Source organism: Oculina patagonica, chromosome 11, assembly GCF_052425735.1.
Source record: "Oculina patagonica isolate OP01 chromosome 11, crgOcupat, whole genome shotgun sequence".
Classification (NCBI taxonomy): Eukaryota; Metazoa; Cnidaria; class Anthozoa; order Scleractinia; family Oculinidae; genus Oculina; species Oculina patagonica.
The window spans coordinates 6,854,198-6,872,195 of NC_135768.1; the positions used below are offsets into that span (position 1 = coordinate 6,854,198).

Below are 17,998 nucleotides of genomic sequence, written 5' to 3' on the forward strand. Positions count from 1 at the left end.
TGTATTTGAAAAATTGTTTGAAATGACGTTAAAAAAAAGGCAGTTAAAAGGTAATGATAGAATCAGATTGATAATTTCAAACGATCAATTAACCCATCCTATATCAACAAGAATGTTAAAAGTTTCTGATTTCAAGTTAAATCAACTTTCAGATATAATCAACACATTGGAGTACAAAGCAATAGATTTAGAAAAATGTAAAATTATTGTTCAATCTGTTAAAATACCGGCAGGGCAAGCTCGTTTATATTTATCAAAACAAACAGTGAATAAAAAGCAATGCATTATCACAATAAAAAATAATGACACAATTTGTTTAGCCAGGGCGGTTGTAACAGCTTATGCTAATCTAAAAAAGGAGAATTACACCAAAACTCAGTTGAAAGATGGTTTCAATAAAAGCCGAAAACTACAAGAAATTCAAGCCAAAGAACTTCATAATAATGCTAATGTTGAAATTAACGATTATGGGCATTGTCTTGAAGATGTCAATACCTTCGCTAAATATTTAGATATTGAGATAAATATCATAGATTCTGAACAGTTCAATGAGATTATATATACAGCTAATAATGGTAAAACAGACAAAATTTATTTATTCAAATCACGAAATCATTTTGATGTCATAAAATCGATGACAGCCTTTTTAGATGTAGCATATTACTGTCATTCTTGCAAAAAAGCTTATACGAGACGTGATAAACACAAATGCCCCCAAAAATGTCTATCTTGTTTCAAATATTTTCCAGATGGTAATAAATGTAATGGAAAAGACATTAGATGTAATAAGTGCAATCGTGTTTTTCATGGTAATAGTTGTTTTAAAAACCATACTAGTAAGCGATCGAAAAAAGATAGTGATGATTCAGTATGTAGCAGTGTAGCAAAATGTTTAAAATGCAATCAAATCATTCTAAAACCATATATTAAAATACATAAATGCGGTTTCAAAATGTGTAATAATTGTAATAGCTATTGCGAAAGTAAACATAAATGTTTCATGAAAAAGATCAAGTGTAAGGGTGGAAATTGTACAATAGATAACGAAAAACCTTGCAGATTAAATAAAAGCATTCCTAAAAAAGATTATTGTTACCCATGCAAAACGTATAATGAAAAATATTTATTTTTCGATTTTGAATGTACACAAAACACTCAAATACACCACGTCAATTTAGCTATCTGTCATGATTTCAATGGTAATGAATCAATCTTCAATGATATCAACAGTTTTTGTAATGGTATTCTTAATGAAAAATATAAAGGATATACACTTTTGGCTCATAATAGTAAAGGGTATGACAGTCATTTTATACTAAAATGGTGTATTGATAATGGTTTTAAACCTTACTGTATTTACAATGGTGCAAAAATAATGATGATGGAAATAGCACAGTTAAGGATCAAAATAATCGACAGCTTAAATTTTATTCAGCAACCCTTATCATCGTTTCCTAAAACTTTTGGTTTAAGCCAGCTTAAAAAAGGTTACTTTCCACATTATTTTAACAAACTGTGTAATCAAAACTATATTGGTAATATGCCTGCAAAAAAACATTATGGGTTTAATCAAATGAAAACACAAGATAGAGAGAAATTTTTACAATGGTTTAATGAGCGTGTTAATGAAAATTATGTTTTCGATTTCAAAAAAGAAATAATTGAATACTGTAGGTCAGATGTTGATATATTAAGAAGATGTATGTTAAAATTCAGGCAAGATTTCATGAATCAAGAAAATATCGATCCACTAAAATACATTACAATAGCCGGTGTTTGTATGGCTATTTATAGAGGGAATTATATGCCAAAAAATACCATAGCTGTGGTTGATAATGTTGTTCAAACAGAAAACCATAGTGCAGTCAGTATTGCATGGCTTGATTACATAAGTAAGAAAAATAAAATTAAAATTCAACATACCTTGGAAGGGGGTGAAAAAGTTATCAATTGTCTCAATAACAAATTAAAAGTCGATGGTTTTTGTGAGTCCGCAAATAGTGTTTATGAATTCCAAGGTTGCTTCTGGCATGGATGCCCAGATTGTTACAAACCTGATGTAATCAATAATAAGAATCAATGCGATATGGGTACTTTATATAATAAAACACAAATAAAAAATAACAAAATAACGAGTGCTGGTTACAGCCTCATTGAGATGTGGGAATGCAAGTTGAAAAATGACAAAAGTTTTCAAAAATATTATAAAAATGATTGGAATAGAGAAGTAACGACTTCTCTAAACCCTAGAGATGCTTTTTTCGGCGGACGGACAAACGCTGTAAAACTTCTGTATAAATTCAAAGAAGGTGAATATGGTAAGTATCTTGATTTCACCTCCTTATACCCGACTGTCCAGTTCTACAAAAAATATCCCATTGGTCATCCTGAAAAAATTATATCGCCAGAAAAATACGATAAGAAATGGTATGGATTCATAAAATGTAAAATTTCAGCACCAAGTGGGTTATACCATGCTGTTTTACCTCAGAAAATCAAATGTGAAAAGGCTGAAAAATTGATGTTTCCTCTGTGTATATCATGTGCTAAAACAAAGCAACAAGAAAAATGCCAACATAGTGAAAGTGAGCGAGCATTTATAGGCACATGGACAACCGATGAGGTCAATAAAGCCATTGAAAAAGGTTATAATATCATAAAAATATATGAAGTATGGCATTTTGAGAAGTCATCCGACGATCTATTCAAAGGATACATTAAAAAATTCATGAAACTAAAACTTGAATCAACAAAATATAATTTCAAAAATGACAAAGAAGAAATGATATTCAGAAATAAAGTCAAAACAAATTTAGACATTGAATTAGGTGAATTAAATGAAAATTCAGGTTTACGTGCTATTGCTAAGATGTGTTTGAATAGTCTTTGGGGTAAATTTGGACAACGAAATAATATGAATCAGTGTAAATACGTTACTGATATAAATGAATTTTATCAATTAGTTCTCGATGATACCATTGACAATTTGAATATCAATTTCATAAATGAAGAAATGGTACAGATGAGTTACGCTTATAAGGACCAGTTTGTTGATAATTCCTACAATACCAATATCTTTATAGCCTGTTTTACGACAAGCAGTGCACGGTTAATGTTGTATGAAAAACTAGACTATTTAGATAAACAGGTATTATATTTTGATACAGATAGTATTGTGTATATTGAATCCCAAAATAGTAAGGTAATAGAAACTGGTAACATGTTAGGTGAATTAACAGATGAGTTAGACGGTGATGTTATAAAAGGTACCTTCGTTTCAGGAGGACCAAAGAATTATAGTTTCATATATGGCGATAATAAACAGAAATGTGTTATTAAAGGATTTTCCCTTAATCATGAAAATTCTCAGATACTAAATCACGCAAATATGATTAAGATGGTAAAGGGCGATATCAAAGAACTCACATTAGTAAATGAAAATAAGATAACAAGACAGAGTAAACAAATTGTTAACAAATATGAGGAAAAGGTATACAGTTTTGGATACGATAAGCGTGCAATAAAATATATAGATGAAACCTGTATAGATACAATACCATATGGTTATTAAAAGATAAAAATTTTATACAGTATATTTATATGAAAATCGTTTTGCTTGGTCACGTAGATCATGGAAAAAGCACATTAGGGGGTAATCTCATATACAACTCCAATACTATCAATAAACGGGATATTGATAAAATCAAAAAGCAGGCCGATCAACTCAAAATGTCAAAGCAATGGTTAGCACATATCTTAGACGAGGATGATAATGAAAGGTTGAAAGGAAAGACGTATTCCTTCAATATAGTTCAATTAGAGTATCAGGGTAATATTTTTGAAATCATCGATGTACCAGGTCATAAAGAACTAGTTAATGAGATGATATATGGAAGTTCACGAGCAGATCTAGCGGTATTGGTTATATCTATACGTAAGGGTGAATATGAAGCTGGCCTTTTAGGTCAATCTTTAGAACATATTATGATTGCTCGTGGAATGGGGTTAAAATCTCTGGTTATTGCTCTTAATAAAATGGACACAATTAATTGGGATTTTGATGAATACAACCGTGTTGTTACTGATTTAACTAGAAAGATTAAAAGATTCCGTTTCAAACATATCATTTTTGTACCTATATCAGCATTCCGTGGAGACAACGTTATAAAGCGATATAACAACCCATTGGTTAAATATTCATTAATCGAGGCTATAAACACTATTATTATAATACCTCGCGAGACTAAGTTGATTAAACCAAATGATAATAAGATAAATAGTCGTTTTCTCTTCTATCATATCGAGAACCTAATCACTACGGGTTATGTTTGTAAATTACATACTAATATTAAATTATATGATGCAGAGTTTGTTAAAATACATAACAGTAAGCTGCCATTTGTGACTCAGAATAATTCTAAAGGGAAACTAATAAATGTCGTTTTAAAATTAAATACTAATGATGCAATTAATGCTAATGTTATCTTGAGAGATGGAAATAAAACGATTGCCATAGGCATTTTAGAATATGATGATTAAACGCACAAAATTCATATAAAAAAAATATTATTTTCTATTATATATATAATGGAAATACCAATACCCACGGAGCAAATAAAGAATGGAAATAAGATTATTTTTATTAAAAAATCCACATATAAGGGATGGCCTGATTATGATATAAAAAAGCATTCAAGAACTTTAATTAATGTGTCTAAGGATGATGAACTCGAATACATTATGATAAAGCGTAAAAAATTTCTCATTATACTTGATAATGAGATAAGCAATAATCAAAATTTTGAACCTGAGCTTACTGAGGCAACAAAAGATATTAATAACTAATATGATTTCAAGATTTTTCAATTAAACTATAAGAGCATTTGATTTTCATTATGTCAATGAGGTTTGTTTTAAACGCACTAATATGCAATATTTTAAATTAAACTATAAGAGCATTTGTTTTTTCAAGGCTTGGTTTTACAGATTTGTTTTTCCTATTTTGTCTAATGAAATCTTTAGATTTCATTAATCATAAAAGAAAATTCTGCTCCGCTTGGAATCCGAGATTTGGTTCTGAGATTTAAAATTTAACTATAAGAGCATTTGTTTTTTCCAGGCTTGTTTTTGATCACATGGTTGAATCAAGGTTTCATTTAAACGCACTGTATTCAAAAATTTTAAAAAGAGTATAAGAAGTTTTTTCCACGCTTGGTTTTCAGATTTGTCTCAGATTATAAATTATTAAGGAACAAATATAATTTTTTAAATTATATTTGATCATAAGTTTCTATAAGCATTAAAATTTTTATTTAATGCTTATGAAACGCTCCGCTCGGTTTCCCATAATTCGAATCCATTTTTTTGAATCCATTTTTTAAATCCATTTTTTGAATCCATTTTTTGAATCCATTTTTTCACCCCCATAATTTGAATCCATTTTTTGAATCCATATTTCATCCCCATAATTTGAATCCATTTTTTGAATCCATTTTTGAATCCAGTGTTGGAAGTAGTATGTACTAAATCTCTGTGGCAAAAATTTTGCCTCAGAGTATAGTACATTACTACTATTACACATTCTGTCTATCTACATGCTCGTGATCCACAAATCTTTCCGAACATCCACCTGTTGTTGCGAATTGCAGGTATAATTCCGCACCGAGAGACTCTCTGGCCTGACTTTAATGAGTATTCATTATGAAAAGCCTGTCGATTACGATGCTATAGTTCCGAAATTAGCCGAACAACAACCTCGTAGAATGTTACTCGTTAATCCCATTTTTGAGGAATCTTAAGCGTGACTTTTTAGAACACATTAAATAGCGAAGACAAATATATTACAGTGATTTTAGTTTCATTTTGTAGGTGTCAGTTGATTATTACGTAGTCCTTGTTTAATAAAATAGCTTTAAAAATACATGGTTTGTTGAGGTATTAAACTGTCCACAATCCTCCTTCAAAACGCTGGAAATCGCATTTCCGAGGACTTAAATTTCAAAATTTCCCGGGGGAGCATGGTCCCGGACCCCCGCAGATGGGCCCGCCTTCGGCGGTCCATTTGTTCAAACCCCCCTTCTCGAAATCCTGGATCCGCCCCAGATATCGCAATATTGTTGTGCACAACATGTTGCACGCGTTTGGCCACCCTGTCGCGATATGTTGCAGAATGTTAGTGGCGCAAATCGAACTAGTGCGCATGTTCCAACGCAACAATGTTGCAGGAACGTGGCAAAACGAGGACAACATCATGCAACATCCAAAAATGTTGCAAGATGTTGGGAGAAAAATTTGACTATTTTCAAACTTGGTCCAGCATCATCCAACACGTTGCAACAGCAACGAGGTGGCCAAACGATTGCAACATGCTGTGCGCAACAATGTTGGGATACGTTGCGTTGAAATGTTGCGTGCGTTTGGCCGGGCCTTTATACTCAACTGATGATAAACAAAGCGAAGGGGGGGGGGGGGGGGCAGATATGTGTCATTTTCTCTGTTTTTAAATGGCTCGTATTCGTTTAGACATTGCCGTCTTTGGTATTTTTTCACTGCTACCGCGATTAGGTCAAGGAACAACTTTTAGCACATATTTGTGAATAAAGTGAGGCGAGACGGTTTTGCGTCGAAATACGTTGCCATGATAGCGTTAAAAGAAGATTTAATATATTTTTGTTTAATCACCATAACAAACATTTTTACAAATTTCTAAAAATATGTGTTTTCTGGATTCACAGCTATGTTATTTATTTATAAACTTAAGGTGGTATTATCTTGCTGCAAGTAATCGATATTTGATCGAACAGGTTCGACAGGAAATAGTTCCAGAAGGATAAAACTGTCTGAAAACAAGTCACTCGATGTACCGAGGCGAAAAGTTAGCTCTAAGTTCATTATTGATTATTGAGTCACTTATTGATCCGTCATCATTCTTTCTCTTTGAATTATTGATTGGTTAATATATGCATTGGTTGAAAATTTTTCAAACTTATGCAAACAACAAAAATGATTATTGGCGACCAGTCATGCATGTGGACACTGAGTTACAAAAATAGAAACTCGAATTGTGCAACATAGTATTTAGCACTCGGTCGATATTCGAAATAAACAGAGCTAGCCTAGAATTGTCCCTAGACGGCAGGTTTAGCTGCAATTAATGTGCTACGGATGTGACCTTTGGAGCAAATTGTGAACGTCGCGTCCTCTTTGCTCGCATACTGGCTGCAAAATCGTGTTAACCTTTCTTCGGACGCTAGCCTCGGGTCAAATGCGCCATGTGTAGTTGCCTGTAGTAATGAGCAAAGACTCTCACAATTTTCGAATTCACGATCAATTTTCTCGTAGTAACTCTCCACAATGTCAAATCCAGCCGCTATGCACATCTCGTCAACTTCCGATCTAGATTTTAAGTGATACATGTTTAGAATACGCTCCAAATTTTCGGGATTAAGCTCACGAAATGCATGGTTCATTAGAGAGGGCACGCGGTCAACAAAATGGAAAACAATTTTCCCGTTTGGTTTAAGACTGCTAAACATGTTCTTAAAGGCCTCTTCTTTCTCCGGAATCCAGTGAAGCACATGATTTGCAAAAACGATGTCGTATATCGCCGAACCCATTCCAGGAAAGTTGGCAGCGCTTCCTTCGACAAACGTGAGGTTTTTGACTCCCTTGTGAGATTCCAGGGCCACTTTAATTCGATCGATATCAGGATCAACACCCACAACTTTGCCATCTTGTCCTACAAGCCCAGCAAGATAGGCGGACAACTCACCAGTACCACAACCTAAATCCAAGATGGCGTCTCCAAGACACGTTGTAACTTTTTCAATCAATTGTTTCCCGTCTCCTCTTTGAACGGATGCAGAAACTCGCTGGTAATCCGCGGCGGGCTTGTTGTCGGACATTATTGGGCTACACAGTGTAAACTCTATTTCTCAAACCTCCTAGGGAAACGAAAACTCGTTCGAGACATCGGATAGTTATCGGACGGCTCGAAAAATTGGCTGGTTCGAGAAACTGGGACTTCACGGAATTCACAATATCCAGCCCAGTTAATATTCAGGTACAAAAACTGCCCCTGTGGTCGTCAAAATTTACATAAAAGCTCAGATATTCAACGGACCATAAACGAAGCGATAAGGGAGATTGTATCGCTTTCGCGTTCTTTAAAATGACTCATCGTTTAGACATTTTCTTTTTGGACATTTTATCGCAACTACACCAATAATGTCGAGGAATAACTTTTAGCACATATTTGCGTATCATTTTTATCTATGAATAAACAAATTGAGGATGCTTTGTGTCAAAATACGTTGCCATGATAAAGTCAAAAGAGGTTTTCATATATTTTTGTCTAATCAACATAACAAATGTTTTTACAAATTTCACACATTTTAGGTGGCTCTGAGCTTATCTGAACACACACATTGCTAATCTATCTATAACGGAAGTTACGATCATATCATGTATTAATTAAACCTTCTAACCAAAATGTTTAAACACGCTCTAATTTGATCAGTGCTTATCAAGAAGATGCTAGTATTTTTTAACACAGAGAAGGTGTATCGATCGGTGATAGGGCAGGCTAGTCCATGATGAACCTAGAGCTCACTTTCCGCCTCGCTAGGCTGAATGACTTCGACGAGATACTGAAACTGTCAGAAGGAATCTACGATGGACACGACTATCTTCCATTTAGATACCATACTTGGATGAAGATGGAAAATGTTGCTGTTATGCTTGCATATTATGGAGAGAAACTTGTTGGTTTGGCTGCGTGTTCTGTTGTCGATGATGGAAGGACGTGGATTGCGCGAGCAGGACGCACTTTGAAGGAGTTTCGCGGCCAAGGTGTACTTAAAGGAATACTTCAAGCGATAAGGAATCAGGTCGTTCGTAGACATTTCCCAAACGTTTACCGACAACTATCAGCGAAGGAGAGAGTTAATCCATCGCTAAGAAAAATTGCGCACCAAGATGTTTTGAGCTTTCCTGTAGTAAAGGGATCTTTACGCTCGCGTCAGTACTACGCCACAGCTAATTCCGTTCAGATTAATGCATGCAGTAAGGAGTACCTCTGCGATGTTGTTTTTTCTACAACTGTAGCACAGAAACTGTTTCCAGATAACATCATTCTTGTGGAAAAAATCCCTATTGAGCCTTTACGATCGAACATCGATTTCTTAACGACGGAAAACGATGTGTACTTCGCTGTCGAGAAATGTATCGATGGTGCTTTACCCAGATCAGTAAGTTTTGGTTTATTATCTCCCAGAGTGAAAATGGTACATTGGTCTGTGACTGTTTACACCAGTGATCTAGTCCTGTACGAAGCTCATCTTTTGCATCAATTGAAGCGAGCCTGTGAAGTTATCAAAGACGATTTTATTTTCAATTCTTTTCATGACAAAAGTTTGACAAAACATGGTAGACGAGTGTTAAAGGAAAAGCTGCAGGTAGAATTTGAAGAAGAGCTACCCGTGAACTTGTACGAAGAAGATGTGATGCAGCAAAGTCACCTTTAGTCAGGGCCGTAACCAGACCTTTGGCATAGATATGGCAAGATGCTGCTAGAAGGTTCTGGTTACAAGCACTCCAGAAATTTGAAAATCTAGAAGCACTGAAACTGTTTCTTGAACATTTTTCATGAGGCATTTCTTTAAATAAAAAAAGAAAACTTGTTCAACTGGGGATTGTTTTCCCCAACGTAAACATATTTTGTTTTATATTATGGGTTAAAATCTAGACAAGGCAAGTGCGTCGTCTTGGCTCTTGCTAGTTACGGCCCTGCCTTTAGTTCTGATTGGACTTACCTTAGGCAATGGGTACCATTATACCCAACTCGACGACAAAATATGTACATAATTGTGTGTAACGTTATGAATTCCAAAGTTCATTTTATCCATCACTGCTTAAAGGAATCCAACAGTGTTATAACAATAATACCTCATTTTCTTCAGAATCAGTCATATAATCCATATAAACCAATAAAATTGCACAGTTCGCTACCATTTAGCAGTAAATCGACTTCAAACAACGCACTTTTACGGCTTCCGATCGCAAGTGGCCGCCATCTTTGAATCACGCAATGAGTTGTGGGATTGATGACGTTTCACGGCTCCCGGCCCCTGACTGAAATCTGAGCTGTCATCCTTTTGACCAACCGTTCCGTCGTTGGCTTTCTACATTCGTGTACGTTTTTGCCGAAAACAATGGCTCAAATTATCCCATTTCAGCTGGAACCGGAATATTCGTCTGACGAGGAACGTCCAAAAAATATCGTAGAAGAAGAAGAAGAAGTTTTATTCCCAGAATCAGGCGACTTAAGGTTAGGAAATTCGTCGTGGTGCATTTGCACAAATTGCAGCGAGATGGCTTCCGAAAAGGAATGCGTTTGCTGCAAGGAGATGAAAAACATTTATCTCATGACGGAAGGTAAGTGAAAGACGTTATGAAGCATGTCATGTGTAAAGATCGATGTCTAGTTCTAAATTTACGGAACTCTGACAGTAATCAACAAGAGCAACGAATGGCTTTGATTTATAAACAAACAAAGATAGCTTTATGCCTGTTTCATATGCTTCATTTACGGTTATTTTCTTGTTATTCTTTACAAAACGTTCGTTTCCTTGAGATAACTGGTCTAAATGCATCCACTGCTCAACGATTGAAATTGTTTTAAAAGGATGATCAAAAGTTTTTAAATCGATTTAATAGTATACAGCCTTCGTTTTATCTGGACTTACATGCAAACTTCAAATTAATATAGAAAAATATTTAATATTATTTTTTTTTTGGATTAGCTTTTTTGTTGCATTTTGTTTACATGTATTTTTTTAAATTCAGGTCTTCACTGTGTAACACAACACGAAAATTGTACCGCCGTTTGTCTCAATCGGGATGTCCTTTGGACTGCATTGGCAAGCATTCATGACAGGGAAAATTCTGCTCTACCAAACCGCAAGAATGTTTCCAACAGGTTTATTAAATTGAAGCATTCATTACTTTACATACTTGGGAATTTACTAATTTTCGCTAAGCCATGTATTTTCAACGAGTTCATCAAAAAACTTAAGTGGAAGCTTGAAATTGAAAAGTCTGTTAAAAGGTAGTATTGTAAACTATAACTCTTACTGCTTTAATGTATAAAACAAAACAATCTTGTTGTTTTCTCCTCAAGTAATGTGTTTTACCTAACGAATTTAAGAGGAAATCCGCCAGGACTTCGAGTAGTTATTGGACAAAATTATGTACCAAAACTATTTACACCTGATTGCAAGCTTTTGTGTTACTGCTTCAAATATCTTATCGAAAGAAATCTTTTCTAACAACACCACACATCGAAAACACATTTTGAAGTTCCGCTGAATTCCACTGAATCGCTTAAAAGATGTAAGCTTTTGCCCATAGCTTGTGAACTTTAAATATCATTTTCTCAAACTCTGATAAGAAATTGTTGTACCAGAATCATTTCCACCTTATTGCAAACTTTTTTGTTACTGCTTCAAATATCTTATCAAAAGAAATCTTTTCTAACAACACCACACATCGAAAACACATTTTGAAGTTCCGCTGAATTCCACTGAATCGCTTAAGACGAATTTACAAAATGGCTACACGTGAGATTTTGCCCATACCTTGTGAACTTTGAAATTCATTTTCTCAGACTCTGATAAGAAATTGTTGTTGGTGTTATCACGGATAATTACTTACATCTTTACCTTTTATTAAGGGTAGGAAATAACGCAATAGGATTTAAATTATTCTGGAAATTGATTTTTGTCCAACTTTAATAAATATTACTCGACTTCCTAGTGGATTCCGTCTTAATATGATGAAACGCTGTAATCTCTCTTAGTGAGATCTGGGCCTATCGTATTTTAGTTAAGTATTAAAATTTAAGATAAAAAAAAAAAAAAAATTCATAACAGTAGTGTCGTTAACTACAATTGTAAATGTATATAGGTTATTTTTTCTGTTAAGTATTATGTTAAATTAAGTTAGTTTTAGTTTAAGTTAGTTAGTTTTTGCTGTCAATAAAGTTGTGTTGACTAAAAAAAAAAAAAAAAATACTTGGGAATTTACAATAAACTTAGTTGTTGCGGTCGATCGAGTGTGTTTGTCTTTGTTTATTAAGTATAATTTAATGAAATTTTCTTTCCCAATTTGAGAATGTTAAATAAATATTGTTTGGAAATACTGCCATTACAACTGAATTCAGATGGGACTACCCATTTCAGAAGTTCATTCTGTGTGAAATGTTTTTTTAAGTTACTATTTTTATGAATATGAGTCGTTCACAAATTGTAGTGTCTGATACCCAAACTATGGTATTCCATATCTTTGAAACTTGGTCAATTGGAGTTATTTACAACACTATAAGAGTGCGAAAGCACTACACTTAAATATTTATACAATCAACAGTGTTAAGGCATGAAGATTTCTCTTTCGTTTAGGTGTTTTCGATATGCTGCATATCGCCAGTTTACCTGGTGGGCTCATGGTTGGCTCGGGAAAAAAATCCACCGAGTGATCCCAGCCTGTGTAGTTACCCGCATACGTGCTGTTTTTCCAGAGCCTGATGGTGTTTATGTCGGCTACAAGGAAGGTGATGATGACGATGACGAAAACCACGACAGTGAAATACAACAGGCATGGAGAGACTTTATCCATTTGTGTGAAGTTTAAAATTTTTTAAAAGCCAGTGAGACCTTTTTGCAGTTTTTGTTAATACATGTTCTGGTAAGATATACACATCAGAGCTACTTTACATAAGAACAAAAAGATAACCTTATTCCTACTTATTTTCTCCAGTACTAAATTTTGCAACTCGCGATTTCAAAATAATTCTGAAGTTTAATTTGCATGAAAAAACATTGTGCAAAATTTAAGCATACCAAAGTTAAAACCATATTATAATATGTATCAAAACAGTAAACATTTTAATGTTTGAAACTGCAACTATTTACCTATTTTTTTTTTTTGTCTTCTTTCCAACAAACACCCTTTTTCTGATTACTGTTTTCTTCAGCTTGTAATTTGGCCTAAATGTCTTTAATACAGTCAACTGCAGGCTCATTGTAGTTACATTGAACCATTGTTTGTCCAGTAGTCCCTTTGAAGTCCTTGAAGACTGAGCCATAAAACACTACTGATAAATTCATGAATTTTAGTACAGTTTTGTTCTAATTTATATTTCTTGAAATCATGAAAATAATTGCTTGCAAAATTTGGCTTCCAGATTTTTTGAAAAATTACGTGGGTAAAAATAAGTCAGAATAAGGTTTCATTTTCTTTAACCCATTGACGCCTGAAGGTTTTACGCACGCACCCACCCCTAAATACCTGGCTATTTTACTGCATTGTACGCAAACGCACGAGTGGAAAAAATAAACCATATGCGCAGTTAATTCAGACAAACCATTAGTTTCTAAAGTAAACTTTTATTCAAACTAGACATGTTGAAATACCAATTTATGACTAAAAGAGATTCCCAGCATTGATAAATTGATCACAAACGAAATTACAAGATAGAGATAAAATTTTATTCACCTCCGCGCGTAATTTTGGAGCTCGCAAAAACACGTAGACTTTGTACAAATTCTTAAGAAAAATCGTAAAATAGTCGGGTAAAAGATAGGTTTTTAATCTGTTCAACTGACACTGTCATTAATTCAATAACACTGAGCTCTTTTCTCGGTGCAGAAAAGCAGTAATTCGAGATGATAAAATTATCTTCAAATCACGGCGGCGTGAAAAAGCATAAACAACGCTTACAAAATTACAGAATTCCGACCACTAACTTAACACTAGCACCGCTTTCTACGCGTTCCTTTAATTTTAATGTTAATAAACATACTCCTTTGTATATTCTGAAGCACTGTTGTAATTTTCTAAAGCGATAGACATAATTCAAAACAAAGCGGAGCTAAACAATGAAGAAGCAAGTCTCCCAAAAAATAGGTGTCAGATAACAACACGTGCGCAACAAATCTGTTCGCCTTCAAAAGCCTAAAATTCCGCACTCAAAATTGATAAATGACAAAAACTTGAAAGAAACTTTGTTTAGAATTTGTTTTCAGTTAGGATGAAGCCAAGAAATGTGTTCACAACCGTCAAAATATCGAAATTTTTCGAGCCGTGCTGTATTGCACGGCAGAATTAATTATCCACATGTTCATGTCGGAGGCGAAGTTTTAATTTTAGCAGACGGCTTTTGGAGTCAATTGTACACTAAATGGATCTACCGATCCTTCAAAAAATTACATTCAAATTCGAAGCAATAACAGTACATTACCATTTCGTTCTCAGAAGTCTTGAGAAGCTGCATTTAGGCCGTGTTCAAGCCCGTGATTTGAATTCAAAACTCACTTGTAAGCGCCATTACGGCATGTCTTCGCGGCCGTGAAAGGAAAGATGAATCCTTCTTCAACAAGGTTTTAGCACTCTGTACTCCATGGTTTTCCGTTTTAGGGCCACTTAAATATTCTATAGTGTTTCTTCTTTCCTTTTTAAGTCTCAAAGATGGTATTTTTTGTGTTCAGAATCAAAAACAAGGCCTTGGAAGTTTGTAAATACGCGCCGCCCGGCGCCATGATTTTCTTGTACATTTTCAACGCACGGAATAAGACAAAAAACCTTCTTTCTAGGACCCCAAGAGTTCCCTAAAAATATGCGCAGAAAGCAGATTCTGATTGGTTTATTTGCCCTTATTATCTGTAGAACAATAGGAGAACCAAAAAGTCTCCAGCGAGGGATGGAAAGGGCATTTGTCACGATGCGGTTTTTACGGGCGCTTACGGGCGGCACAGGCATTTTAGGGGTGGTTTTCGCACGGGCGGTTACGGGCGGCACAGGCGCCAATGGGTTAAAAAAAACTTTACCACTTTTTAGCTGTGTGGTTATGGTGCACTTGCAATGTTTGGAGAGCACTCAAGAAGCTAGAGTTGCTCTTGGCTATCACCTGGAACAACTCTTGTGCTCCCTTTATGCTCTTCAAACTTCCGACTTTCACCATAACTCGATAGTGCATACCAAAGCATGAACCAATTTGATATCAGGTTCCTAGTAATAATACATTCTAATACATTATTTGACATGTATTCCTACACAAAAAAATGAAAGCTAAAGCTGCAAGGTCAACTGGTTTTTAAAAGCGTGACATTTCAAGGCGCCTGGCAATGATCTCTTCTCTTGGTGGTCTACTTTCTGGTGCCATAACATGTGTTCGATCAAGCTCACAGTGTACATTCACCTGGTCATCATTTCTAGCCAAAGTAAAAATGTCATCTAGCATCTCTAGTTGATAACTGAATGATTTACTTTCTGGAACAGGTTCTGCTCCAAAACGCTTTGTGACTTTGTTCCAAGAAATTTTGAATCTTGGCTCTCCTTTGTGGTCACCTTCCTTAATTGTTGCCTGTTATGTAATAAAATACACTTACATCAATTGATATTTATACAAGCTTTTAAATTCATTTTTTAATGTAAAACAAGTCAGTATCAGGGTTCAAAAGCCTGTGCAGACTGCTGTTAGTCTATGGTTTCTAAGTATACAGCTAATAACATGAACTTGAAAAAATATTTTTTTTTTGTTGAATTGTAATTTGTATCATATGGGCACCTCTATGGGAATTTGTAACATTCTATTTTATCAAAAGCTGCATGCCTCAGAACCCATTGGGTGGGTCTTGTTATAACAAGTGTGGGGTTTTCAGATTATAAGAGGATAAATAATGACATGGATACCAATAGAGCAGTTTTCAGTTGAGTGTCATAAAGCTAAAACCAAATGATAACTCTGACCAATCACAAAGAACAGAGACAATCCAGACAATCAATCAAAACTCAAAGCAGTACATGTAGGTGCCACAAAGTGATAGAAAGCTTGCATAAGTTAGACGAAATTGGTTTTGGTATTAACTCAGATTGGAAGTGGCACAATTTTTAAACCTATCACCTAGCATAGCAAATTTATATAAAACTAAAAAAATGTTGTCATGCACTTAGCTTCATATCTCTAGGAGATAAAATTTATATTACTTCTGACACTCAAGTAAAAACCACTCTATGCCTTTTTTCATGTTGACTGACCTGTGGTCTGTTAACATTCTTGTTATGGTCCAGAGCAGCCAGCATTGTGCCCTTACTCATGCACTCATGAGTAAAGTGCATCTGTTTTGGCAGGTATTTGAGGTACATAGAGTGGTATACCTCAAGCAGTGTTGTGTGTACACACTTCGTCAGATGTTCCATGTCCTTAAGTAGCCTCTTGTCTTTAACGACTTCAACAAGGGCATTGTGCGCAGCTGATCCTGGGGTTAGCCATTTTTTCCTGTGGAAGGCCTCAGGTGTGTACGGTTCATGTGCACACTTGTGGTAGTGCTGGTTGCCAGGCCACTCATGTCTGTTTGTGACATGATGGATCACTGAACACCACTTCTCTTTTAGAAGCTCTGGGTTTCCTTCACAAGTAGTTGCGCTCCACCAAAGATGGTTAATTATTGATGGTATCCATGGTTTCAGCTCGCCACATCCTCTTTTGTTTGCTGCACTTCCCAGTTTCTTTGATATAGATTTAGCCAAATGCCATGGGTCATACTGGTGGTCCTTGTCTGGGTGGTTGACTCTCATCTCCTTGCTTATTTGGGAATGGCGGTCAGTTGATATCACACACACCTCAATTCCTTGACTTTCAACTGTAAATAGGGCATCTTGAAATCCCTTAATTTCCATAACATTGGAATTTGCTACTTGACCAACACTTACAACTTTAAAATCAACAACTTTATGGGATTGAAAGTCGATGAATGTATAAGTGCAGTACTTTGCACTATGGCCTGGGGAATCACATCGCCCATCTCCAATTAACATATTGTTTTCTCTTGACCGTAAATTCCGAATAACACTTGCCTGCTCTTCTTCCCAAGCTTTTTCAATAACTGGGAAAACATACTTTTTCCTTAACACGTAGTATGAAGATTCACTAATCGATTTCAGATTTAAGCAATGAGCAAATCTTTCGAATTTTGCAAAGTGGATCCCACTAAAAAAAATCGCTGTAGTGAGTGCCACATTCCCTTCACCTTTAGGGCCATGCAGGGAGGGGTTGTGACTGCCACTTGTAAGAACAGCCATTCAGGCATGTCAGATGTACTGAAAGTTGTGATCCCTCATTTTGAACCTCGTTTCTAGTAATTGTTGGGGACCCACAGTTTGGACAAAACCGATAAAGCTCTTTCAGATTATCCTCGTACACAATAAATGTCCGTTGTCTGTTTATAACAACTTCTACTGCTGAACTTTGGGAAAGCCCGTCTTCAGAACAATCACTGGGATAATATTCAGATTGGCTGGCAGTTGCAGTTTCAGTACACTGAGAATCGACATGTTCCTCAACTTGTTGAGCCACTGTTGAAACATCCTGAAAGTCGTCACTACATGTTTTAGTTCCAGATTCGATTGTTGTGTTTTCTTTTTCGTTAATTGTTCTCGACGGCCGATCTTGAGGCTTTTTGGAACAATACGGATGGTCAACCATAACATCTTCGACTACATCCTCTGGGAACTGAACGGAGACCTCACACGTACCTACGGTCTGGCTGGTTTCGACGCCAATGTCAACTTGGATGCCAATGTCAACTGATGGGGACATGTCTGTTTGCGTACTCACTTCTTTCGATAGTAAAGCTAATGATTTCGCTTCGACTTTAATATCATCGGAGTTCTTTGACGGAGCGTTTTCTTCAGAATTCGAAGCCAGTGCCTCTTCAATTGTCTGAAAAGTGAGTATTGAAATTGTCATTGTTTTTTTTATCCCCCCAAATTAGTAACACTAATTATCTAAAAGTATGAACCATGTAGTAAAAGTCGTGTACCTGCTGTCGTTGTCGTCGAGCTGCACGTTGCTCACTTATTATTCGTGGTTTTTTTGCCTGCTTGTGTGAAAAAATTGTTGGCACTGCATCTTCCTTTAACTTTCTCTTCCACCGACAGTGGC

At 35.4% G+C, this 17,998-nt stretch overlaps 3 protein-coding genes across 4 annotated transcripts in view; 2 read left to right on the forward strand and 1 right to left on the reverse strand.

Moving 5' to 3' along the window:
- Positions 1-7,906, reverse strand: part of LOC144629558 (juvenile hormone acid O-methyltransferase-like) — a 44,037-nt gene extending 36,131 nt beyond the window's left edge. Inside the window, exon 1 of one of the 2 annotated variants that reach the window (XM_078487796.1) lies at positions 7,134-7,906. In XM_078487796.1, the coding sequence (XP_078343922.1) occupies positions 7,134-7,904 (771 nt within the window). In that variant the 5' untranslated portion in view covers positions 7,905-7,906. Of the gene's footprint in view, positions 1-6,946 lie in introns of those variants that run through there. The other variant, XM_078487797.1, reaches the window with a different exon arrangement.
- Positions 7,907-8,594: 688 nt separating this feature from the next.
- On the forward strand, positions 8,595-9,524 carry LOC144630793 (histidine N-acetyltransferase-like). The gene has a single exon (XM_078489156.1). The coding sequence runs from the start codon at positions 8,595-8,597 to the stop codon at positions 9,522-9,524; it is 930 nt and encodes a 309-aa protein (XP_078345282.1).
- Positions 9,525-10,211: 687 nt separating this feature from the next.
- LOC144630795 (uncharacterized) lies at positions 10,212-12,687 on the forward strand. Its single transcript, XM_078489157.1, has 3 exons — positions 10,212-10,434; positions 10,846-10,978; positions 12,456-12,687. The coding sequence occupies exons 1-3, from the start codon at positions 10,212-10,214 to the stop codon at positions 12,685-12,687; spliced, it is 588 nt and encodes a 195-aa protein (XP_078345283.1).
- The last annotated feature ends 5,311 nt before the right edge of the window (positions 12,688-17,998 follow it).